Source organism: Polyodon spathula, chromosome 8, assembly GCF_017654505.1.
Source record: "Polyodon spathula isolate WHYD16114869_AA chromosome 8, ASM1765450v1, whole genome shotgun sequence".
NCBI lineage: Eukaryota > Metazoa > Chordata > Actinopteri > Acipenseriformes > Polyodontidae > Polyodon > Polyodon spathula.
Window position 1 is genome coordinate 11523228 of NC_054541.1, and position 25852 is coordinate 11549079.

The window sequence follows — 25852 nt, forward strand, 5'->3', positions numbered from 1 at the left end:
TATTATTATTATTATTAACTGTTATATATAGCAAACAGATTAAGAAAACAATTAGCTTTCATTTCACAACGAATGAGCAAAACCAAGTTTACAAACTGCGACCGTGATACTATGAGCTACAGTATTTATTTATTTATTTATTTATTTATTTATTTATTACCACATGTTGCAGTTACTGCTTACAACTATTCATTTTACAAACTGGTAACCATTCATATGCAGAATATACAGACAGTACCATTAGTAAGCAGTCTCACTGCGCTGTGCCTTGCCTTCCAGTAAACCTGTCTTGAGTCATGTCCGTGGACTCGCCCCTTGTCGTGCGGCGATTGGTTTAAACGTATGGCACCATAGGGGGTCCAATGAGATTGCTCTGAATTGATGTCTCGCATTGCATGAGGAAGCGGGTGTGTGCCTGTCATTATAAGCCGGTATTTGGATGGAATTAATGTAAAACAGGAAGATACATTATATTTATAAAGTACAGTCGCATGCATTGTAATGTAAGTAAGACACATTCCTTCTTTTGTATTATGTATGCGTTTGGTTTTGTGAACATAAAGTGTCCAGCTGTATATAATAAAAGGGAGATTTTCTATTTACGATAATCATTAATTTCGAATTTTATTATTATTATTATTATTATTATTATTATTATTATTATTATGAAAAGACAAACACAGACCTGAGCGTTACTACCCGGTTACATATACTATAACAGCAACAAAGACACATTGATCAGCTTGTTTTATCACAGCTACTGTATATGCAATACAATGTAATCACCCCAAATTCATGATATTCTGTAGCTCCATTTTTTTACACCTTTAAATATATTTTTACACGATGTTTAATGATGTGCATATTCTGGGTGCGCGCTCGTTGTTTTAAAGTGATTGCTAATAGATGATGCTCACTTACCCCGTTGTATAATATGATTTTCGTTGTCCGTTGTTATGAGTACTGTTCTGTTATTGATATGAATTGGATCCAGTCGTTTGAGCAGATTACAGATTAAGGAGCGGGTGCTTACCATAACAAATACAAAATTAAATACACTGTGCCTGCATATCTCTGACACCATTTTTGTTAATTCTACTTGGAGTCAGTGTTCTACCAATACTGAAGAAGACCGAACCGTTATCTCATATTTTATAGCAAGGCCATAAAATAAACCTGACCTGTACGTCTGAAATACAGTCAATTGCATTTGCTTTGTTTTAGATACGTGCGTACTTACGTTTAAACGGTGCTTCTGTCTTTGTTTTCTCTTATATGTCTAATATGTTGTGGTTATTATTATTATTATTTTTTTTTTTTTTACAATTGTGCGCCTTTTTATTTTAAACTTAAAATACAATACCGCCTATCTTAGCACGTGTCCTTTTCTCCTCGTCTTGATTTCCTGGGGTTACTGTCGGTCATGCACCTGCAGCCGCTGGTTGTCGTTGCTTCACAAACGGTGCATTGGCATTCCTAGCAGAAAGAGGATGCACTCTTTATCCTTCTCGCCAAACTGTAGCAATATTTTGACTTCCTGGGAAAGCACTGTTGAGACTGCTGATATACAATTTACTGCGATTGCATGTATGATCTAATTGGAATTGGCCATGTGTGACCTGCGTCCATAATGATAGGGCATCCCCAGGGAAAAAAAAATAATAACTCGGTATTCTACACTGTGAGACCGGAAGACTTTCCTGAATGTCCGGAATATCGTTTATTGTTTTGTTTTGTTTTTTTGTTGCTCTGTTGTAAAGACCACTTGCCGCTCAGTTTCTGGTGGCCGTGTCTTACTGCCGTTGTGTAGTTGGCTGTTAACTATAGCAGATCCACTGTGGGTCTGTACTGCTATAGTTACTATCGGTATTCTACTGTCGGACCAATAAATTCACTTCGTTATTTAGTTGAAAGGCTTACCTTTTTTTCTAGCCTGTGGAGGACACAACATTTGGCAACAGAAATGAGACATCCCTGGATTGAGATTGAAATACTTTAAAACTATGCGGTTTACTTTAAAAGAAAGTAGATATTATTATTATTATTATTATTATTATTATTATTATTATTATTATTATTATTATTATTATTATTTATAAACACCATTAGAACCAAGAACAGCTGCTGCAGCAGTAACAAGTACTGGGGAGGAGTTCCCACAAGTGGTCAACATTGAGTCTTGGGTAGTCTTGATATCGTTGAACAGGGATCCTTTATTAAGATTTTGTCCCTGCACTATTTCTGTTCCAGGTCTCTTTAGTAAATAAATGATATAGAATATCCAGAAGTGGCGTATTATGAACAGTAAACCACTGCAACCTTGAAATATCAATCTTGCCAAGTTCAGAAAATGCTTAACTTCTTGCCTATTACAACACATAAGTCGCAGTTCATGAAAAGTTACGTATGTAACTAATAATGACCAGACCATACAACCACTGGTATTTTCTTGTCAAGGCGATAAATAATGCTAACTGATCGTAATCTTTAAATGAAACAAACGACATCCAAATGTTGTTTACACATTTAAAAACAGCAGGCTCGCACTCATAACCAGAAATGCAACCCTGAACACAGAGGGTGAGGCTTTTTCAGTTTGCAAGAGGAGTATATCACTAGAGTGCCGTAATGTTGTAAAGTCTGATCTTATTAGCAGTGTAGCTTTGCATTTTCAGGAAAGATGCTTCCTTTTTCCATTTGGCTTCAGTTGCAAAACCACCTCGTCGGTGAAGGTCATAAATAACACTAGTAAGAGGTCAAGAAGCTTTCGAAAGGATTGCAGGAAAGTTTAGGGCAATATCTATCCCTCATTATCCTTGTATGATGCTAGCATGGTCTTGCTTTAAACTGGTATTGTATGATCTTGCATGTTTTGCTGTTTTTAACAGTATTCTTTGGATTTTTTGGTATGGGAAGTAATAGTGGTCAATATTTAACCTTTAAATCTTCAATATAAATGGCGTGGACCGATGTTGTGTCCAGTGCAAGTTTAAATTGCAGACAGGTCTGCAGTCTTGTGGTGGCTGCTCTGCATTCATTTACAGTGTTCACACAGATGGATAGCCCAGCAGGAGCCTCAGATAAATGTAGATTATAGATTTAATGAGCATGGTTCAAGAAGTAAAACAGTCTACCTGTTTTTGATTTCAGGTGTATGTCTGAGTACTGTAGATCAAACTTCCTGTTGTTGGTCATTTGGCTTTGGTTTAAATGTGTCAGTTCCAGGATGAAGGATTACGTTGTTGTAATTATCACTCTCTGTGAATTACACACATTATTGGCACATAACCATGACCCAATAAGGCTTTCTCAGTTACAATTAGAACATGAACTCTTACTAAACTATACACTACACTTATTAATAGTACCAAGGCCAATTTAGGATCCATGAAAGGCTAGAGCCTTCCTGGTCTTTACTTCACCTCTAAAATTACAATTGCTCCACACGGTCCCGTTTCATAAATCATTGTTTTTTGACAAGTCTCAGCTAGCTCTATGGCTATTATCATTCTTCATTTCTCATTGAGATACTGTATTTAATTTAAAAAGCTTCATTTTGCAGAGTGTTTACTGTGTCCTGTCAAGACTAACTATGTGGTTTTTTATGCCCATGCTAAACTAGCTTTCAGTGATTCACCATGCTCGCCTGTGCTTTACCATGCTTTCACTCTGGTGCACATGTATTATCACTGTGCTTTACCATGCTTTCACTCTGCTGTACATGTATTATCACTGTGCTTCACCGTGCTTTCACTCTGGTGCACATGTATTATCACTGTGCATCACCGTGCTTTCACTCTGTTGTACATGTATTATCACTATGCTTCACCGTGCTTTCACGCTGGTGCACATGTATTATCACTGTGCTTCATCGTGCTTTCACTCTGGTGCACATGTATTATCACTGTGCTTCACCGTGCTTTCACGCTGGTGCACATGTATTATCACTGTGCTTCACGGTGCTTTCACTCTGGTGCACATGTATTATCACTGTGCTTCACCGTGCTTTCACTCTGGTGCACATGTATTATCACTGTGCTTCACCGTGCTTTCACTCTGGTGCACATGTATTATCACTGTGCTTCACCGTGCTTTCACTCTGGTGCACATGTATTATCACTGTGCTTCACCGTGCTTTCACTCTGGTGCACATGTATTATCACTGTGCTTCACCGTGCTTTCACTCTGGTGCACATGTATTATCACTGTGCTTCACCGTGCTTTCACTCTGGTGCACATGTATTATCACTGTGCTTCACCGTGCTTTCACTCTGGTGCACATGTATTATCACTGTGCTTCACCGTGCTTTCACTCTGTTGTACATGTATTATCACTGTGCTTGTGCTTTCACGCTGGTGCACATGTATTATCACTGTGCTTCACCGTGCTTTCACTCTGGTGCACATGTATTATCACTGTGCTTTACCGTGCTTTCACGCTGGTGCACATGTATTATCACTGTGCTTTACCGTGCTTTCACGCTGGTGCACATGTATTATCACTGTGCTTCACTGTGCTTTCACGCTGGTGCACATGTATTATCACTGTGCTTTACCATGCTTTCACGCTGGTACACATATATTATCACTGTGCTTCACCGTGCTTTCACGCTGGTGCACATGTATTATCACTGTGCTTCACCGTGCTTTCACACTGGTGCACATGTATTATCACTGTGCAGCAGAGTGAAACTTAATTTGCCATTATTTTAATGATGAAAAGTGACCAGTCATTAAAAGCACTGTTACAGAAAGTTACGCAATGCTAACAAACAGAATATTTACTAGATCACTGATGCTGATGAGAATGTTTCTTGTAGATGGGAGGAGCTTAGTGGTTCAGACCCCCACAATCCTGATTGGTTGACCTAGTTACCTAGTTACCAAGATGGTATGCCAATGGTTTTGAAGGCTATGAGCCTTCATTTTTTTGTGTGGTTTTGGTTAAGAGCGAGCTATGGGACTTTTTGCTTTGATAGGTTTTTTTTTATTATTATTTTATTTTTTATGGTATTATGTCGTGCATCCTGTAAATTCAAATATTCGGAGTTCAGGGCAGTAGGGTAGCATAAAAACAGGGCTGTTAATTAAATCCATTGAATAGAAGCCCATTATGCCTATTATTATTATTATTATTATTATTATTATTATTATTAGTCCTCTCCTCTCAAGTGCAGTGTGCTGTGTATTCCATACATTATTCTTAGCAATGCAGTGTAATTTATGACAAAGGCAACTGAAAGCCTGGGTAAGAGGGTCAAATGTACAGTCTCCACATCCACTGCTGCTCTTTTATTCACAAGCTGCAGGGGGTTGCTGTAGAAAGAGCCAGCATGCTAATGAATCCTGCCAGTCTGGTACTGTGTTCATGGAAGTGCAATATTGTAACCACAGCATTACTTTTTCAGATAAAATGGATTGCAGTCAAGTTATTAAGTCACAAGTTATAATAATAATAATAATAATCTTTATTTTTATATAGTTCCTTTCATAGTGGACCACCATCCCAAAGCGCTTTACAAGGTTAAATGACTTGCTCAGGGTCACACAGCAAGTGAACTGGGGGGACCTGCTGGTTACAAGCCTGTTTCTTTAACCACTGGACCACACAGCCTCCAAGTTATATAATAAGTGCCAGTTCAAGATGATATAATTTTGTTAAAGGGCTTTAAACATGGATATGTAAAGTATACCACTGTAGCAAAGTACAGCGTTTGTTTAGAGGTGTATTCAGTTACAAAAGGTAAGTGTGGATGTATTTTGAAATTGTACTGGGATTACACAATTAGTTTTCACAGTGCAGTTACTGTACTCGAGTTACCATGTCTTCAGTAGGAAAAAAAAAACAATTTCTTTTAAACCACCCTTTTCAAAAAGGACTGCGGCACAGTTAACATGGGTAACCACAATTCTGTAACACAGTCTCTGGTCTGTTGTTTGTTGACACTATTGTAACTAGCTTTGCACCTCATGGAATGTGTGATAACACAGCACCCTTTGTACATCCTCCCATTCATCTGCGTGTGTAAATGTGAAACACTGTTATCACCTTTCCATGAACTACTTTTGTTTTCCTTGGAATTCTTTCTCAAATTGAGACTTAAGAGCAACCAGCACTGTTTCTTATTCTATTGAGGGATCTGTTGTTAGGAATGCTGCTTTGAGGCACAAAGGACTCGTTTTTTAGGTTGTTTCATCCTATACCATACAGTAACTTTAAAGCAAGGCTGCATATTATCATATATTTCTAAATAACCCAGAGGAAATATATGTGCTTCCAGAATGTGCAGCTTGTTTTGAATCAATAATTTTAGAATTAGTTTTAGGGAAGTTTCAATAAAAGTTGTTGCAAGGAATAACATTATAACTACTGTAGCACCTAAGAAAATTTGTTCAAATTGACTTGATCATCATTTTGGGTTTCATAGTAAGTATTTACTTCAATGAGGGGGCATTGTCAACATAACTTAATATTAATGTAATATAATGGAGCCCTTCACCTGAACCAAAATTCCTGTTCTAAAATTATACAGCACTTGGCCCAAATCAGTTACCTGCAAATGAGGGGAGACATTTGGGGACATGTGCTTGAAGCTCCTAAAATACACTGATTCAATACGTACCTAAATTGGTGTTTGATGTTTGTTGACTCCCAATATATCATGCTGTTTATTTTGTGAAACCTGTTTTAAAAATTGAAATGGACTGCTCTGCACTGTACATATTCAGATGCATTTAAATAGAGATAACCGTCTATAGTTGCTATGTGCGGATGCAAATGAATGCAAGTGAGGGAAAGCAGGGAAGGGGATGATCTTTAAAATATGCTTCATGCTGACATGTCAAGTTTAGGTTCAAATTCCATCAAGCGTATTTTATGGGGATCTAGGGAAAGGTACACCACGACCATCAAATTGCAGAATTGCGTTTCTCTTTGTGCTTCTGAACTGGATTGTGAAACTTGCCTGGTTTGTTTTTGTTTTTTTCTCCAGGAGGTAAGTTGTTATTAGAAAATAATGGACTGTTTTTCAAACTGTTTAAGATTCAGATTGAATGGTTCTTCATGTGTCACTTTTGCTATGAAGTTACAGCCTTGGCTGTCAGTGAGTTATTCAGTGTTTTGAATGACTAGTGCTGTATTGCTAAAGTAAGATTGAACTGTGTTACCAGACACTTATTGGCTCAGTTACAGTGCACGGTTTATAAGCAACATAAAGGTTATCACTAGTGGACTGTAGCAATGAGTCAAGTGCTTTATTTGAAGCATTTCAAGTGTTTTCAGAGTATATGTAACTGGGGGTTGTTGTTCAACAGTGGGGGGTGGTGGGGGGGGTACAGTACACTGGCTTATTGAGAAGGCTCTTGGATACAGTACACTGGCTCTTTGAGAAGTTCAGCGATTGAATCATTACTGAGTTAGAACAAAACTGTAACAAAGAATAGCCAGCTGTAATGGAAGTCTTTTCTGATCCCGAAAGATTACAGAGCTGTAATGGGTTTAAAGGATTAAATAAACACAATGCTAGTCCAAATTCTGATTGAATTAAACCAGATGTGTTTTGGGTTGTCGGTGAGGTCATGGTTTGTGAAGGGGGATTTACCAAGCATTTTTACTGTAGAACCCATTTCTTAATGGGGGAATAGAGTTTTTTTTTTTTTCTAGATCATAATACTGAAGCACCATGGTCACAGATACGTACAGTGTGTGCTTGTGTTTGATTGTATTTGAATTGGGATTTCAATGGGGGCAATAGGACTCCTATTGCATAGCACTTCACTCATTTCAGGTTTTATTACCAGCTTGATCAGCCACAGTGTACAGATAACAAGCTCAGGTGTGTTCTAGTAAACTCACAGTAAAACCAGGAATGGATCAAAATGCTATGCAATGAGAGTCAAATCAGAATCTCTGAGAGGCTGGACCTTTAGCAACAAACTAAAGAACATTCAAAATATCTGTTAATTAGACTAAGCTGTCTCATATCAAAAATCCATTGTTTGAGACATACCCTAACAAGTGGTAAATCAGGTTCAATGAGAGAGCTGACGTTCTGGATTTTCAGGTAATCAGGCATGATTCACTGTCAATGTATCACACAGTACTGTACCTGCATGCTTGAAGTATTTTGCATAGTACACATGCCATAACATTGAGCAGTAGGTTACTTTAGTACAAATGGGTACATCACTGTAAACCACAGCTAACCATACAGAAGACTGTATTAGGCATTGTGACACGTACAGAGTTAAAGAGTAGCAGTGTTTAGATCAGCCTCTGTTCAGTAAGCCTCACCTTTTGAATACAGTAACCTGAATTTCCGTATTTGCTCATGGGCGGGTCTTGGCTGTGCACTTTGTTTGTTGCAAACTCTGATTCTCTGTAATCTTCGGCAAGGGTGCATACAGTCCAGAGTCCTCCTGGTTTTATAGATGTTGTTAACTGATTAGGATCTAGAAGGAGGTTCAGTTGGTGCGATAGAAGGAGCAAAGACCAGGAGGACTTGCCAGCAGTGGTCCTCACTCTAGTCCATGACCTTGTTCCATCCTGCCATTACGCCTTGAATTCAGCTGTCCAGAACCTTGCATTCGTCAGCAACGCTTTCCATGAAGTGTTCTAAATGTTATGTATTTGCACATAATTACAATGCTATAATGCAAACGTTACAATGTACTTAATGTTAAATCTTTTCTGAGCAATATAGGTAGAGTAAGTGCACAGTTGTATCAGAAAGGGGTTAGGGACAGGGTGCAAAAAGATGTAGTGAGTGTGAGTCTCTTGAATATGTGCTTTAGAAGTAAGGAATGGGGACTTACTGGAAGTGTACAGCCTGTCTGGGACGTTACAAAAGAGCTTTCAGGTCGTGTTGGTGATTTCATCAGTTGTGGTTGCCTGAAGAATTTGTGACTGAACTGAATGCCAGGAAGAAAGCAGTGACATTGCATGGATTAATTGTATAGAACCTGCTGTGTGAACCATTAGCCATTGTAGCAGAGGTCTTTGCTGTATCATTACATTCATGATGTTTGTTGTTCTAAGAAATGTTGAGGTCTTTATGTTGTTGAGATTTATTACCCACTATTAACATTACATGAACGATATAGTGAAATTAAGCTGAGAAAATAAGGTTTATTAAGGTAATGGTTGTGCAATTAAGATAAGATAATCTAGAATAAATGTATGGGCTCCAGCATCACCACTACCATCTGAACACAGTGTAGATTCCTGTGAAATGAACTCATCTTAAAGCTATAACAATGAATAACTCTCTCAGCATATTTGGGATGTTCTTTCCAATGCCAGACATAAATCTGCAGTTTTTACAAAGGCATGAACTTCAGTATCGTACTGCCAATAAATAAATAACAAATGAAAGTGTAATCCCTGGTGTCTGTTTGGTGTTTTTTTTTTTTTTAATTATTATTATTATTATTATTATTAATACAAACAGGCACCGCACCCCAGGCAGTTTTGGAAAGCCCGTGTTATGCTAAGATCATAGACGTGGTGCTTTTATTATTCATGTGAAAGGCATTTCAGGTTGTTAACAAAATACTATAAATTAGATGTTTCAGTAGAAAATAAAAGACTAGGACAGAACCTTGCTAACATTTTCTGTTGGTGAGGGGTTATTGTGTTGTCAGATATAGAGGAAATAGTTATTCTAAATAATTTGCACATTTTGCATGCAGGCAGGTGAGATATTTGCATAAAATGCAAATTACAAATACTGCATTTATTAATTAGAAGATCTGCTCACCTCGGCAAAAACCTACTTGCAAGAAAATAATCTGTTTCTGTTGCTGTTAATCTTTGCCTGGGACTTTGCTACAGTTTCAATGTTCCAGTCTTCAATTACCTCAGAGTAAGCTGATAACCAGTGCAGAGGTGTGACAGAGCAGAACCTAACCCTTCTTCACATTTCTGCCCCCCCACAGCCCTCCACCAACCCACAAGGTCTTTGCTCTAGGAATTGCTCAAGCTCAGAGTCAAATAACTGCACTAAGCTTTGCTCCATCTAGCTGCCTGCTAATACATGGTATTTACTGGAACAGTAGGAGCATCACAGCAGCTAACCAGGATGCGGTAGGGTTCTAAAGATGTCAAGTATGTGAATGAGCGGATCCAGATACAGGATTGTTTTGTTTCAGGGTGTGAAGTTAGGTGATTTTTTCGTTATGGGGGCACAGAGTGTAAGTATTGTAACAAATTTCCCCTCATGGTGTACTGAGGGCAATCCCTCCCTCAGTGCTGTGATTAACTATAGTGAAGGAGGCAAATGAAGGACACCAGGACTCTTTTGAAATTGCTGATTTTAAAACACACCCTCAGTGTGAAAATAAATTTAACAAAAATATGGGAAAACTCCCATTTCCAAATAACAAAACAGAAACAGGATTTCCCTACCTAATGAGGAGGGCTAATCTCTTTACCTCCAAACAAAAAGGTGAACACTCAGTTCAAACAAAATGCCAAATAAAACAAGGTAGTAGTTGGTAGGTGGTACACTGAGAAGTGGAAATGAAAAACCCAACTTATCTGTTTGGTGGGTGAGTTGAGATTTGTTTTTTATTTGTTTTATATCTAGCAGAACGAATCCTTACTGGAATAAAGTATGTTGTTCTGTAAAGTTGTTCTGAAGTGCTTCCTGAAGTAACTGTCATGAGCTGAAAAGATTAGAAATTGTATGTGGGTGAGGCGGCATCAGACCAGAGTACAGGTGCCCTTACGCTGCCTTTAATTGGTTTCTTGGTTCAGCTGGCAGGCTGTACTGGCATGTCCTTAATGAAAAGAATTAGCTAAAGTGCTTTGTTACCTGCCGATGGAAGCAGAAAGCAGAAAAGCCAGCCTGTAGGTTCACAGGGCTCTGTCTCAGGCTGCAGTGGGCGAGGAAGACTGTAGAGAATCTCTATTGAACAGGGGCAGTGCTGCAGAGACTGTTATTCAGCTTGCTTTGAATACCTTCTAGTTCAGCCTTCTGGGGTAAAGATGTAAAGCTAAAACAGGTATGTTCCTTTTAAAATGCATTCTTGCAGTAATGGGGATACAGCATTTATATAAAAAAGGGGGATGTACCATGTAGTGGAGGATATCAAATTACTACAAATAAATGTTGTGACCTGACCTTATACGTCTGGTCAGAAGTATATATTTCTGTGTATCTTTTACATAGAAGTCTTTATTCATTTCCTTGTGGTGTACAGTGATTAGAGAATAATCTTACTGTATTTCTTGAGCTTTAACAGTGCGGTAACTAATCAAATGTGTGTTTGTGTCAGCAGTACAGTGCTTCTGTTTTCTGCTGCACATGGTCTGTGTTTTGTAGAGTACAGCTCTCACTCTGTTCACAGGAGAGAGACTGTCTGCAGGAGGTTTTGTTGGCTTCAAGGTAAACACTCACGTTTACTTGACAAAGCGTTTTCTTAAAACGTCACTTTTCTGTCTTGATTAACGATAGAAAATCTATTTAGAATTCAACTGTAAACATGGATTGGAGTTTTTGGAAAAAGCAGGATATTTATGTATCCATAGTAGTAGCCTAAATACGATTTGAAGACCCGGCATTTCTGTGATAGAACAGAGACCAATCCAATATATTACTTTATCGAAGTCTTAAATTCAAAGATTAATATCCTATGCCTCTATTCAGATTCCCCACAATGTGCAATCAGCCTCCAACAGCTCATCCTGTTCTGTATTACCAGTTTCTTTTGCAGACATTATTTTAAATTATCACGTCATTTTTAAGCTGGAAAACATTTGCTGTTTCAGTATGGGCTATTACTAGACAAATGGCTGCATGCAGACTGACCTACAGATTATTATTATTTTCTCTGTTTTCAAAAACCACGTGCAGGAATGAAGGTCAAAGTTTGCACATGTGCAGTGAGCTATCGGAATGAGTTTTCTGAAAAGTGTGTTTGCATGATATACATTTTGTTAGTTTTCAGAATATTCCAATACATTTTCCGAAAACTATGTGACTTTTGATATTGGAATTACTTTTCCGAAAACTTACGACAAACAAAAATACTGTAGTTTCCGAAAATAACCGTGCATACTGTAGTTTCCGAAAATGACCATGCATACTGTAGTTTCAGAAAAAGTGAATATTGAAGGGCTGTTGGGTGTCAGTTTTGTTTTTATTTCATTTATTTGCATTTTGAACAAAAGCTAACTAGCGCCTGCAGGCTTTCTATATTTTAAATTGTTTTGTACCTATAAAGAACGTACAGAAGTGTAGTACTTCTTTCTTTGAGTAGTATTTTCTCTAAAAACATGCATTCAAAAAAAAGACCCAATAAGTCAAGTAGCTAATTCTCTTGTGTTCCTTCCTAAGAGCTGCAGTATCCTACGTAGTCTGAAAATGCATTTGTGACACTGGAAAAGGCAGTATTACAGCAGCCAACACCCTAGGAGAGTGATGAAGTTGGCCAGAAGTTATTGCTGCTGGCTCACTGCTAAGTGAAAATGTTTTAGATATTACAGCACGTCACATGATTTCTCAGCAACTGGAGTAGTGTCCTGCTGAAATAATAATCTGCATTTTGAACAGGTTTTCCAAGGGAGCGGCTACAAGATTTATTCAAGTGATCTCTGGAGCATCTCATGTTCAACCAGCATTTTTGTAAATCTTTATAATAAACATCAGGAGCCAGAAATTACATTACAATTGTTTCATTAAAAAAAGGGGAAATAAATCCTAGGGAACACAAGGTGCTGTAGGGTATTGAACTGGTAAGAAATGATTTTTGAAAACACCAGTTACTCAGGTTTGAATATTGATTGTCTAGGTGAATGGATATGCTCGAGGAACAGCTATGTGGTGGTTTGGAGCTCTGTTTGAAGTTAGCAGGTGCCTAGGACAAGGGTTTTCAAACCTGGTCCTCAAGTACTGTAACCTTAACCAGTTATCTTTGTTTCTTTGATTTTGATGAAATCTGTATTGCAGCCTGGCACTGAACTCTAGCACTGTCACTGGTTCGAGGTCTGCATGTGCTGCCTTCTTATGTGTGCTTAAAAACAATGCATGCTGAAAGCATCTTTCCCTGTGAAACAATGACGTAAAGTAATTTTTTTTAAGTTGCTGTTTACAATAATAAGCTTCTGTCTTAGACAACTGAGTTGAAAAGCATTTATGTGGGCTGAACCATCTGGTCTACAAGGGGTGTGAGAGAACTGCTAAACCAGTATAAATCTGAAGACTGCAATCCACTTCCTGTTTCGACATGAAGACACACATTTAGCTGGTGTTCCTAACTCCTGTCATATTCAATCACATTATATGAGTAGCTGGCTTCTGTTTTCCTGATGCAAGGGGTTTGTTGTAGTGCTAACCAGTTGTGATTTTGTTTGTTTCCTATAGAATGAAAAAGTCAGTGTGAAACCGGAGGTTTCTGTTTTTTAAACCAGACTCAAGTGCCATCGACATTCTCCTAATAACCGGATCAGAGCAATGCCACACCTCCTACCCACAGACGCCTCTTTCAGCTCCAAACAGGAGCTGCTCGACTTCAATGACAGTCAGGTGAACGAGGCCGGGTTGTCTTTGGAGACACCCAGCCCGGAGGAGCCACCGGATGTCTCGACGGTCAATGGAGCTCTGGATTTGGACTTGCCAAGCCCCACCATTGACACTTCTCAGACTAAAGTCTTCCACAACGGCAAGCTGGAGAGCCAGCATGGAGCAGACGACCATCATGGAATCAAATTCGTGCCTACAGAGACGGAGGAACTCTGTGGATGGGGTGCCCTGAAGCCCCGCTGTATCCAGGTGTTCAACACCCCAAAGTGGGTGCTCTTTTTCCTCTGTATCGCCTCTTTCCTGCAAGGCATGATCATCAACGGCTTCATCAACACCGTCATCACCTCCATCGAGCGCAGGTTCGACCTGCGGAGCTACCAGACTGGACTGGTCGCCAGCTCCTACGACATTGCCTGCTGCATCTGCCTCTCCTTCGTCAGCTACTTTGGCGGAACAGGCCACAAGCCCAAGTGGCTGGGCTGGGGGGTGATGGTGATCGCGATTGGGTCCCTAGTGTTTGCCATGCCTCATTTTACTACTGAGAGCTACAAAGCGACCATGTCGGAGCAGACAGGGCTGTGCTCAGCCAATCAGACAGACCCCTGTAAAGAAAGCACAACCAGCCTCTCTAACTACATGTTTGTGTTCATGCTGGGTCAGTTTCTGCATGGCATCGGGGCCACCCCTCTCTACACACTGGGGGTGACCTACCTGGACGAGAACGTCAAATCCAGTTATGCCCCTGTTTATATTGGTAAGTACAGCATGCACTAGAACTCAGTTGTCTTCTGCCTCACTCGTTTACAAAAGCACCTTCCAAACTGAAGGGCTGATTTAATGTCATAACACTTTACATTGCTGTTAGCAGTAAGCAATGTTTTGAGTGTTTTCAAAACTTATATATATATATATATATATATATATATATATATATATATATATATATATATATATATATATATATATATTAGCTCAACGAGCCAGCTGCCCTATATATATATATATATATATATATATATATATATATATATATATATATATATATATATATATATATATATATATTTAGCTGAAAGCAAATGTTTCGTTTTTTGCACCATTAAGCTTTGTTGTTTAGATAGATTTACACTGATGCAACAAATGCTGCCAAGCTCTGAAAATTAGGCCAGGGATGGAAGTGTTAGAGTTAAGATGACTGCATGATACTAGAAAGCGTTTTTGGCCGATCTATATCAGGTAGGCTCTAGTACGCTTGGCTCTGTCAGTATTTTATTTCCCTATAGATTCATGAACAAAAAAAGAGTGAGAGTGATCCAGTCAAAGAAAAGTCAGTTAACCTGTATTGTACTGCACTGGATCATGCAGCCACAGCATAGCAAAAGTATGAGATACTCAAAGAGCTGTGCCCCTGGTAAACCCACAGCAACTCTGTATCTCTGAGAATAAAACTCCTGGAGCCCAGCTGATGAAATTACCCTGCTCCAGATTGTAACTACAAGTAAATAGAATCATAGAGTAAAATTCAACAAAGTAAAGCAAAGCAGATGTCAAAAATTGGTGCCACTCACCATCAGTTAAACAGGCAGGGTTCTTGGGTAGGTTAACCAATCTGGCTTCCCTTGCATAGCACTCTGAGCCATTTCAGTTGACTGGGAAACACTTGAGACTTGTTACCTCAAGGGTATAGTATTTATCAATTCTGATACACATTACAGTAGCTGTAAGTGTGTGTTTCCAAATGTTTGCAGATGATGTTTATTTGTTTTACGGCTCACGCTTACAACACTATGGTGCTTCTCCTTTGGCAGGTATTTTCTACACAGCTGCTATTATTGGGCCAGCTGCTGGCTACTTGCTTGGAGGTGTTTTCCTCAACATATTTACAGAATTCCATGAAACGTAAGCATTGTAATCCTTTTCATTGCTTTTTTTAAAGTTCTTATTTGGTAGTATGTTCAACAATCTCAGTTTTTAAAATGCAGAAACTCTAGTGACAATTTAAATGATAGCAACCTTCTGTTGTTCTTTGGCCTTGTTAAGCTCTAGACACTTATAATACAGTGTGACTCATAACAGCAAATAGTTGCCTCTGAGTCATGTTGTAATTTGCCTATGCATTCCCCTTTCTTTAATTATTTACTGTATTTAGAAAATTGTTTAATCTCTTTCATAAAACTGTGTTCATGAAATGCATTTTACTGCAGCCAGCTTTAAGCTTTGTCACCAGGATCCTGGTTATAACTATTACCAACATGTTATAGTTTAAACATGTTTAATCCTAAAGTTGGAATTAAAGAGTCTGGAGGCTGCTTAAACCCTCTGCCACATACTCCCTGACTGATGCTATTCTGTGTCCCCCGTCCCCTGCAGAACGCTGACCCCGGAGGACCCCATCTGGGTGGGGGCCTGGTGGATTGGGTTCCTTGGGGGGGGAGCGGCTGCCTTCCTTGTTGCCATCCCCATCCTCGGGTATCCACGACAGCTGCCAGGTACAATAAAGAGACTTCACTTTACCACTGTTGAGTAATTTGGAAACCTCATGTATGTCCCGGGTATGTTCAAAGGTCCTAATACTGTCGTTATACGTAGATGGCACATGATTGCTTTTTTAAATATGCTACAAATGCTATTTAAATATAGCATGCAACCAGTGCATGGCACAGTGCATACAATGCGATCTGATTAAATGAAAAAGTATATGAAGTAATTTCAGCCATAAATATATATATATATATATATATATATATATATATATATATATATATATATATATGAAAATCCCAGTTCAAAGACTTCACTGTCCCAATACTTTTGAAAAGGGCACGACTATATATATATATATATATATATATATATATATATATATATATATATATATATATATATATATATATATATACCATTAGAAAACATTCTGCCTGCCTGTAATATACTATTTGTACATGTCCTGCAGGGTACTACACAGATGGAAATATCAGTTAGATCCATTCCTGGTTTTACTAGGAGTTTAATAAGACACACCTGAGCTTGTTACTTCTACACTGTGGCTAATCAAGCTGGTAGTAAAACCTGGAATGGCTGAAAGTGCTATGCAATAGGAGTCTTACAGTATTTCCATCTGCTACAGGAAACTATTGTTTTTGGACAGTTGTATTTTGGGAAATGTTGAGGTTTTTGATATCCTAATCTCTGACTTTTTTGACTTAATATTATTAGTTTTCTATTTAATGTTGCTGTTATTTATTTAAAAACAGTCAGTCAATGTAGCTTGTTGTAATTTGCCTCTAGGCTCTCAGCGTTATGTGGCTATGCGAGTTTCAGAAGCTTACCGAATTAAAGGCGACAGTCAAGAAACAGACCCCCAGTTTGGAAAATCAGTCAAGGATATGCCAAGGTACTGAATGTTTGCATGATGAACATGAGCACCACCAAGGCAATGCTGTGAACGTGTCTGACCACCAACACTGCACAATGTACATGCTGGCAGGGAAGCATGTGACAATGTCTTCTCTATAATCATGTCTGAAAACCTCTTTAGGTGGCACAGTTCTGCCAGGAACTTTATAATCAATTAACCGTAGCTTTTTTACCTGCTCCTGTGGGATGTTAAACATGAAGGCGAGACTCCCAGTTTGTGTTCCATAAGAAACTGTGACTGTAGCTAGAAAGCAGAATTCCCTGAGCAATGAGATTGTCGGTAACGTCACTCCATTTTCTTCCCGGGTGCTGTTTTTGTACAGGTCAATATTACTCCTGCTGAAAAACCCCACGTTCATCTTCCTGTGTTTGGCTGGGGCCACTGAAGCCAATCTCGTTGCTGGGATGTCGACGTTCGGACCCAAGTTCCTGGAGTCCCAGTTTAATCTCAGCGCTTCTGAAGCTGCCACCATGTTTGGTAAGGGCTCCCTGGCACTCCTTTCCAGGGTTTACTGCTAATTCTTCAACAGAACTTGGAAATTGGATATCAGGGTTGGTCAAATCCAGTCCTAGGAGTCTGGAGCCTGCCAGATTTTATAGAGGCCTGGGTGGGTGTTAAATTGGTTGAGTTTGGTAATTTAGGGTACAGGCTGAACGAAGAACGTCAGGGCTCAAGGACCTCAATTATGTACCCTGTTTTATATTGTATACATGTTTTACTCTTTCTTATCTTTCTTCTAATGCATCGTGTTCTGATAGTGATACCTGAGATTAGGAGATTCAATACTTTTCCACACCTAAGAAAACCAGCTGTTGCCTCTCTTGTTCATCTGCTTCATTGTGTTTGTGCTGCTTTCATCCTCAGGTTACATGGTGGTGCCAGCAGGGGGAGGGGGCACGTTCATGGGTGGATACATTATAAAGAAGCTGAATCTTCGCTGTGGAGGAATCATAAAGTTCTGCCTGCTGTGTACGGTGATTAGTCTGCTGGCCATATTCATATTCCTCATCCACTGTCCCAACGTGCCCATGGCTGGAGTCACAGACCCATACTTAGGGGGGTAAGGAGAATCTTCTTTCTCCTGTTTCTGTTTATTTGTACAGATATTTTAATAGATTTGCTAACTGGAGGTAGTAATTTGTTTCAGTAATTCTGAATTCTCATCACTTTCCAATGTTATAAAATGTACAAGGCACCCGTCCCAGCGAGTGTGCGCTTCTCTTTCTGGCAGCTTGAAGAAGTGATTTGGTAATTGTTGAGTTTGCTCTTCTTTCTTGTGCAGCCCTGCCACTGACGGACCCCTGAACCTCACAGCTTTCTGTAACTCTGAGTGTAACTGCGTCAGAGAGTACTATAACCCCGTGTGTGGAGACGATGGCTACATGTACTACTCCCCCTGCCATGCAGGGTGCAGCACCGTCAACCACACGCTCACCCAAGCTGGCAAAAAGGTAACTCTTCCATTCAAGGCTTCACTACACAGCTTACCAGGGCAGATCTGCAACTGCAGCTTTCAATGGGTTATGCAAGTTAATTAAACAAAGCGCTTGTGCAAAAGTATGTCATTTACTATACATTACCACACAGCAGAAAACTTTTTTTAAAGTATTCTGTGGTATGCAGGACTGCATTCATAAAGCTTTAGCATGGTGCACTTATGCATTTAGAGATGTGCAAATGCTTTGTGAATACGACCCCAAGTATCGTCAACGCTGTTCAATTGCATTTGTTTTCTTAAATTTGAACCAAGCTCTTGAAATATGCATCTCGTTTAAAGGGGATTGTGAAATGCCAGAGATAAACAAGAATAAAAGAAAATAACTCCTACATATACGTAGTTAAAAGTGGAAAGTAAAGATGTAAAATAAACATGTTTTTGTCGGCACTGTAGCAGAGAAACCTGTTTAACGTTTTTTTGCTGGAGGGAAAAAGGTTGTGCAATGTAATGCAGGAAGCAAATCTGGAGCCAAATGCATTGAATTCAATGAAACCTGTATTAAACCTTGACCAGCAAAATGGTGTGTCGTTTTTAATAAAAGCTTTGGCAACACTGAGAAGTATCTAGCAAAGTAAATTGATTTCTAACCAGAACCTGTATTGCCAGTTCTTTTCACAATACTCAATGTAATTGAGTGGCATTAAGGCATATCTTTTCGCCCCTCAGATAACAGGCATTTTGTATGCATTGTTTCCTTTCTTAATCAAACAAGCTTGTGTTGATTTGGAGTAAACCTGTGTCCGAGTTTGCTATAATATGGATGGAATTAAGACTTCCATTGCATAGCAGTTTCACCCATTCCAGGTTGTGCTACCAGCTTGATTAACCCCAGTGTATAGGTAACAAGCTCAGGTGTGTCTCATTAAACTCATAGGAATGGATCACACTGCTATGCAATGGGAGTCATGTGTAATACCAGATGGATGTGATAGCACCTTGCTCTTGCCTTGCACCAGGTGTATCTTGACTGCAGCTGTGTGTTCAGGAACCTCTCCTCTTCTGTGCCAGGAGGGGCCGTCTCAGGGAAGTGCAGCTCCTCTTGTCAGCACATGCCCTTCTTCTTGGTCTTCTTCTTCATCGTCATGCTCTTCACTTTACTGAGCAGCATCCCAGCTCTCACGGCCACCTTGAGGTACGACCGGCTTCCTTTCCAGATCCCCTTTCCCAGTTACTCCTGTTCGGGCCTTAGCATACCAATCAATGCACATGAGTGCAGCTCACAGCCTGCCAATACTGTGGAGCTGCGTGGCCAGCCATGCAAGATACAGCCTTCAGACAGTACAGCTAATAAAGTGTGATGCCGATCACCTATTAACACTGAATAACTGGTCTGATCTTCTGTACAGGTGCGTTGCAGATAAACAGAAATCGTTCGCCCTGGGAATTCAGTGGATCATTGTCCGAGCACTAGGTACTGTCTGCTTTATTGTGCGTCCTGTCTTCTGTGTGAGTCTGTATTAAACTGCAGTCAGTAAGACTGGCATGGCATTCTGCTTTTACAGGCTTAAAAATCCACCCTTTCGAAAGTTTACCATTGCCACAGTCATTTTTGTAATTTTGTCATTACTTTATGAATGTAATTTTGTATGTAATATTTTTAACAGGTGCAATCCCAGGTCCGATTGCCTTTGGTTCACTCATTGATAAATCTTGCATGTTGTGGCAAGACCAATGTGGAGAACAAGGTTCCTGCTATCTCTACCAGAACTCTGCCATGGCCGTGTACACCCTGTCAGCCGGGGTCATATACAAGGTGAGGGCACCAATACATCCCTGTCTCAGTTCATTATGAATACTGGCTGCTTCAGTGTGTATTACCAGGGAGTAATACCATCGAGAGTTTCTGGGGACAGTGGACTCTTGAGATCAAAGCTGTCCCCAGAACCTAGAGATGGTTATACACATAAGTGTAAAGCACTAAGCACTAAGTTCGCATTTGGATACACAGAAAAGCATGCATTTTAACCCTGAAAGAAACACGATACAGCTGAACATTATGGCATACACAATGAGCCGGCTGTTATTTTTGGTAATATATAGGTTCCAGTCTAAAAAATATGCTTCTTGGGTAGCTTTATCCAAGGAGTGTGAGAAATGTTACACACTGTCAAACACGAATAAGAAATGGAAAGTGCAGCAAATGCATGTCTTCATCTGACAGCGGCTGTGCGCACCTAGATTTGTTCCCCATGCCAAGCTTTTTGAGGTACTTTCGTTTAGTTCTAAGAGTGTCTAGGGTCTGCTCTAGAAAATTGAGGCACAGTATTTATTTATTTTTTTATTAAGTGCTTATCTATGCTGCACAGGACTCCTCTAAAGGTGCTGGGCTCGTATTCAGAGCAGTCTTGTTTTTTTAATTGAAAAGTAAAGTCTGCTATAATACTGTAGAGTTGTGTGGAGGGTGTGGTTTCTATTGCCTGTGACTCACCAATTTTTTGACAGATAGAACTGTAGTAGATGATCATGGAAGACTGTTTTTTTTATGGTGTTTGGATTGAATTGTTTGAACACATTCCAGTCTTTCTTCAGTAGTTCTGTTTTTCTTTGAGAGAGCCATTACTCCACGTTGTTGGTTTTACTGGAGCGCAGAGTCAGCTTTCGGGACTGGGCAGCAGTTAGACTGGAAGCTGGCTCCACTCTACATGAGTCACACGTTCTGATGTGTTTAAATGATAAGCCCAGCGATAGTGTTACTGGGTCTGAACAATGGTATTATGACTTTACCTTCAGGGGTTGCAATATTTTTTTTGAAACAAGGGAGCACCCAACCCAGAATCCTGCTAAAAACCCCACACAGGCACAAGGGCTGAGGGCAGCCACAGTTTATGAACATGCATTTCTTCGCTAACACATGGGGCTGTACTGAGAGACTGGATTCAATGTAGCGTCTTTCCTCTCTCTGCAGGTTTTGGGATCGATCTTCTTCTTTATGGCCGTCATGCTTTACAAGCCCCCCGAGTCTCCCCCGAGCAGCTCTGGAAACACTGACAGTGGGGAAGCAGGGGAGAGTGACCCCCCGGTAAAGGACAGTCCTCCGGAGATCCTGTGCACTGTAAATACCAAGCTGTGAACCCCCTCCTCTCATTCACCTCCACTCCTCACCCTGCATGACATGAGTTGGTGGCGGGCCATCATTCCACAAGTACATAACTGGTGATACAACTTAACAATTTATCCAGGAGAGGTTTTCAACCACACTATATGAAAGTCTTTCAAACGTGTTCTACACTGTGTAAATACAGCACAGTATTAAAGGGGCTTTAAAACGTTCTCGTTTTTAACGTATATACTGTTTAATACATACAGTTTTCCTGTTAATTAGACATGGAGCTATTTTGGAATTTACTTGCTTTAAATATGCATATAATATATTTATTTGTGCCCCAGGTTTAGTTTCATGCTGTTATTCTGCTAATACCAATGCTGTTTATACCACATGCACTAAGAAAGTTGAATTGTAGTTTATATTTACTGTGTAAGAAATCGTTTTACAGGTACGGTTTATTTTAAAACACACACACACACACACACACATATATATAGTGCCCTCCAAAAGTTTTCGGACAGTAAAGTCTAAACTGGGATTTTCACTGTGAACTCTAATAATAATCATTTCTCCTGAAAAAAAAAACATAACTGATAAGTACAACTCCTAAGTGTTTTATTTTTAATAAAGTCAATTCAGTTCTACCCTCTTGGGTCAAACAAATTGATAGTGTTGAACCTCTTTATTTTGAAGGAGCAAAAGTATTGGGTCAATTGGCTGACAGGTGTCTCTTGTTGGTCCGGTGTTTGTTGTTTAGTAATTAGGCACTCATAAAATTGCTGTGAACATCCTATCAACCTGTCTCTCTTTGACATCAGTGTTTTGAGTTCGTAGTCAAAACCAAAGAACTTTCTGTTAAAGAAAAGCAGGCAATTGTGAAGCTGAAAGAAAAGAAAAACTCCATCAGAACCATAGCACAGAAATTGGGCATACCAAAATCAACAATTTGGAATATACTGAAGAAGAAAGAAAGCACAGGTATAATTACCAATCAGCCAAGACCGGGTCAGCCAAGAACAACATCTGCAGTTGATGACAGAAAAAATATCAGAGCTGTCAAGGAAAACCCTAAAACAACTGTCAGTGAAATCACCAGCAACCTCCAGAGTGCAGGGGTGAAGGTATCGGGATCCACAGTTCACAGAAGACTGAGACAGCAGAAGTACAAAGGCTACACTGCAAGATGTAAACCTCTCATCAGCACCAAGAACAGAAAAGCCAGATTAGAATTTGCTCGGAAGTACAAAGATGAGCCAGGAGAGGAGCCAACTTTTGGAACAAAGTTTTATGGACAGATGAGACCAAGATAAACCTTTACCAAAGCAATGGAAAGGTTAAAGTGTGGAGAAAGAAAGGAACTGTAAATGCTCAAAAGAACACCACCTCATCTGTGAAGCATGGTGGAGGTAATGTCCTGGCCTGGGCATGCATGGTCGTCTCTGGAACTGGCTCACTCATCTTTATTGATGATGTAACTAATGATGGCAGCAGCCGAATGAATTCTGAAGTTTACAGAAACATTTTGTCTGCTTATGTAGAAGAAAATGCTTCCATACATATTGGGCGGTGCTTCACCATGCAGCATGACAATGACCCAAAACATACGGCAAACGCAACCAAGGAGTTCATCAGGAGAAAAAAGTGGAATATCTTAGACTGGCCAAGTCAATCTCCAGATATGAAACCAAAACCAAAGCATCTCAAATGATTACACAAAGAGTTTGGTGTGCTCAGTGGGTCGCAGACTTCATGCAGTTAATGCCTCAAAGGGATATGCAATCAAATACTGACTTTTACACCCTGCAAGTTACTTAATGTGAAAGTGTCCCAATACTTGAAACAAGTGGGTTGAACACAAAGTATGTTTTTGTTCTAATATGATTAAATGTATGCATGGAATTACCCAAAAATAAAACATATATTATTGTACTTATTTGTCATATTAATCTCATGATCACAAATACAAATTGCTTGACTGTAAAGCAGAAGTAACAGGTTAGACCTCGCTGTCCCAATACATTCGGAGGGCACTGTGTGTGTGTGTGTGTGTGTGTGTGTGTGTGTGTGTGTGTGTGTGTGTGTGTGTGTGTGTGTGTGTGTGTGTGTGTGTATATGTGTATGTGTATGGATTATGCAACGTGGACTGGTTTGCCAGTTTGGGGATTGAAATTCCTGCAGTTCACCTGCTTTAATACACTCTGTGGCAATGTAACACAATGAAGACTAGTGTTAGGAAGCTGCTTTGTTTTCGAATGGGCTTGCTCTAGATGTCCTGTCATGTGTGAAAAGGTAATAAGTATAGATGCAGTACAAAGAGGTTTCCAGGAATAAAGACTCCAGTTACTCCAATATGCACAGAACAACACCGTCTGACTTTATAACACTGTTCTCTGGCTGTGTTGACAGGTGTAGATGCATTATAAATGAACTGCGTGTTGCCCAGTATGTACAGCACAGAGAACAGTGTTGTGAATAAAAGAGAAAAGTTCATGCAAATTGGTTTGAAGAATTGGTACTGGTTTGTTTTTGTTTTGTTTTTTGTTTTGGGGGGGGGGGGGGGGGGTTTAGACTAACAGTTCTATAGAAACACTATCTTTAAAGACCTCAAAAGTCTCTTCCTCAATGGAAATATAATGAAACGGATGCTATCACTGTCACATTTGCATATCGAAACAATACAATTCCGATCATACAGAAAAAAGCATTCCATTCCTATGGTAACTGAATGAAATCAGTTACCATGATGACAGTAGCACTGAGATGAACTGGGGTAGTAACTGAGCATCACTATCATAGGTTCCAATGTGATCGTAAAGTAGGAACAGTTTCCGTTACATAGTGGGTCAGGTAGCACTTTTCTCTAAACCTCAGATTCACAGATTTAGAATAACATATCATTACATATCATATCAATATCATGGTAATACCCATTTAAATTCTTTCAAAGAAACCGGATCAAAAACAGAAGAAAAATAAATTGTATTTAAAACAATATGTTGCGTTTAAAATAAATGAAATAATATATTGTGGTAATTAACCTATGCATAGAAAAGAAAACTGCTTATTTTAACCAATAAATGAAACTGTTATTTTAACTGAAAGACAGAAATAAGAATGTGCCAATAATGAAGCGGCATCTCATTGGCATAGTTATAACTAGGGAGTTTGAGAGGGAAATTCATGTTTGATCCACACCAGATCAGAAATGTTCAGTGGAGAGTCATAATGAGGAGAGCACTGATGTGTGTTGAACAGAGCTGTGGGTAAATCACTGCCAACTTAACTTGAGCCACAGAAGAAGAAGCTTGCATTCAGACAACAGTATTGCACATTCAAATTTTTATTTTATATTAATTGTAAGATATTAATGTTTTGTACTAAATGTAAAATGCTTTACTATATGATTTCTTATGTGAGTGTTTAATAAATGTGACTAAACCATTGATGTGTACAACACAAGTCTTGCTTGGCAGTTTTATTTTTTTAGAAAACCCTTTCTTATGTGTTCATTGCTGGAGTTCATGCTAATTACAGTAGCATGAAATAACCCATCATTCACATTGCATGTAGTGTATTGTGGATGTCTGTGTTTCCTTCTAAATCTCATGCTGTTTCACTAACTATCTCTTCTCTCTCTTTTTTCCTGCTGTCCTGGATGCAGTACTAACTGATTGAACAGCTTTGTCTAGTTTCTTCTAATGATGATGTCAATGCTGGCCCTGGTAGTGTCGGTATCTCTGCTCAGTGCAGTGTTACACTAAGGATTCTTGCCTTCAGAGTCGGAAAATATTATTTTGCTATTCCTGTTTTGCTATTGTATCAGCTATGAGATCTACAGAAATGCCTCAACTATTCATTAAAACAAAGGGCTGTATTAAATATATACGTGTATGGTGTAATGTTCTTCACTCATGAGCATGCCTTGGAAAGTGTGACCTGCATTCCTTATTCGCATACAGAACACACCGGCAGACGTTCGTATAAACGATTTCAGATTCTTTGTGTAGTCTTGCGTGTGAGACACAGTTTAATAAAAGCACATGGCTGACATGAAACCTAGACCAGCATGAGAGGCACAGCCTTGCAGTAGCTACAGTGCACAGGAAAGTGCATTGAGTTATTCAGTGTTGGTCTTGCATGCCATTGCCTAAAGACCCTGGGTGTTAGCTTGGAATTAAAGCCTGCATTCCCTGCTTCCAGAGTGCACAGTGGAGGAAAGAAAGCAACAGCTCCAAAGAGGGTTTAAAACGAAGCAGCTCTATACACTATGGCTATGGCTTGAAGGGATGTTTCAGGCAGGCTCACACTCTTCATAGTCATTGTGTAAATTACAGCCAGAACAATACCCTTCTGCATCTCTGGTGATC

General features: G+C 39.4%; 1 protein-coding gene across 2 annotated transcripts; it reads left to right on the top strand.

The window, feature by feature from the left end:
• The first annotated feature begins 374 nt into the window (after nt 1-374).
• On the top strand, nt 375-24939 carry LOC121319384 (solute carrier organic anion transporter family member 4A1-like). Of its 2 annotated transcripts, none has more exons than XM_041256775.1 (12): nt 375-503; nt 13365-14277; nt 15332-15422; nt 15894-16012; nt 16812-16917; nt 17264-17418; nt 17806-18001; nt 18224-18392; nt 19396-19571; nt 19786-19850; nt 20044-20192; nt 21345-24939. In XM_041256775.1, exons 2-12 carry the CDS (start codon nt 13455-13457, stop codon nt 21507-21509), a joined length of 2214 nt encoding a protein of 737 aa, XP_041112709.1. In that variant the 5' UTR covers nt 375-503; nt 13365-13454; the 3' UTR covers nt 21510-24939. The 2 variants fall into 2 exon arrangements, with proteins under 2 accessions (XP_041112709.1, XP_041112710.1); XM_041256776.1 differs by lacking the exon at nt 375-503 and adding an exon at nt 12590-12736.
• The last annotated feature ends 913 nt before the right edge of the window (nt 24940-25852 follow it).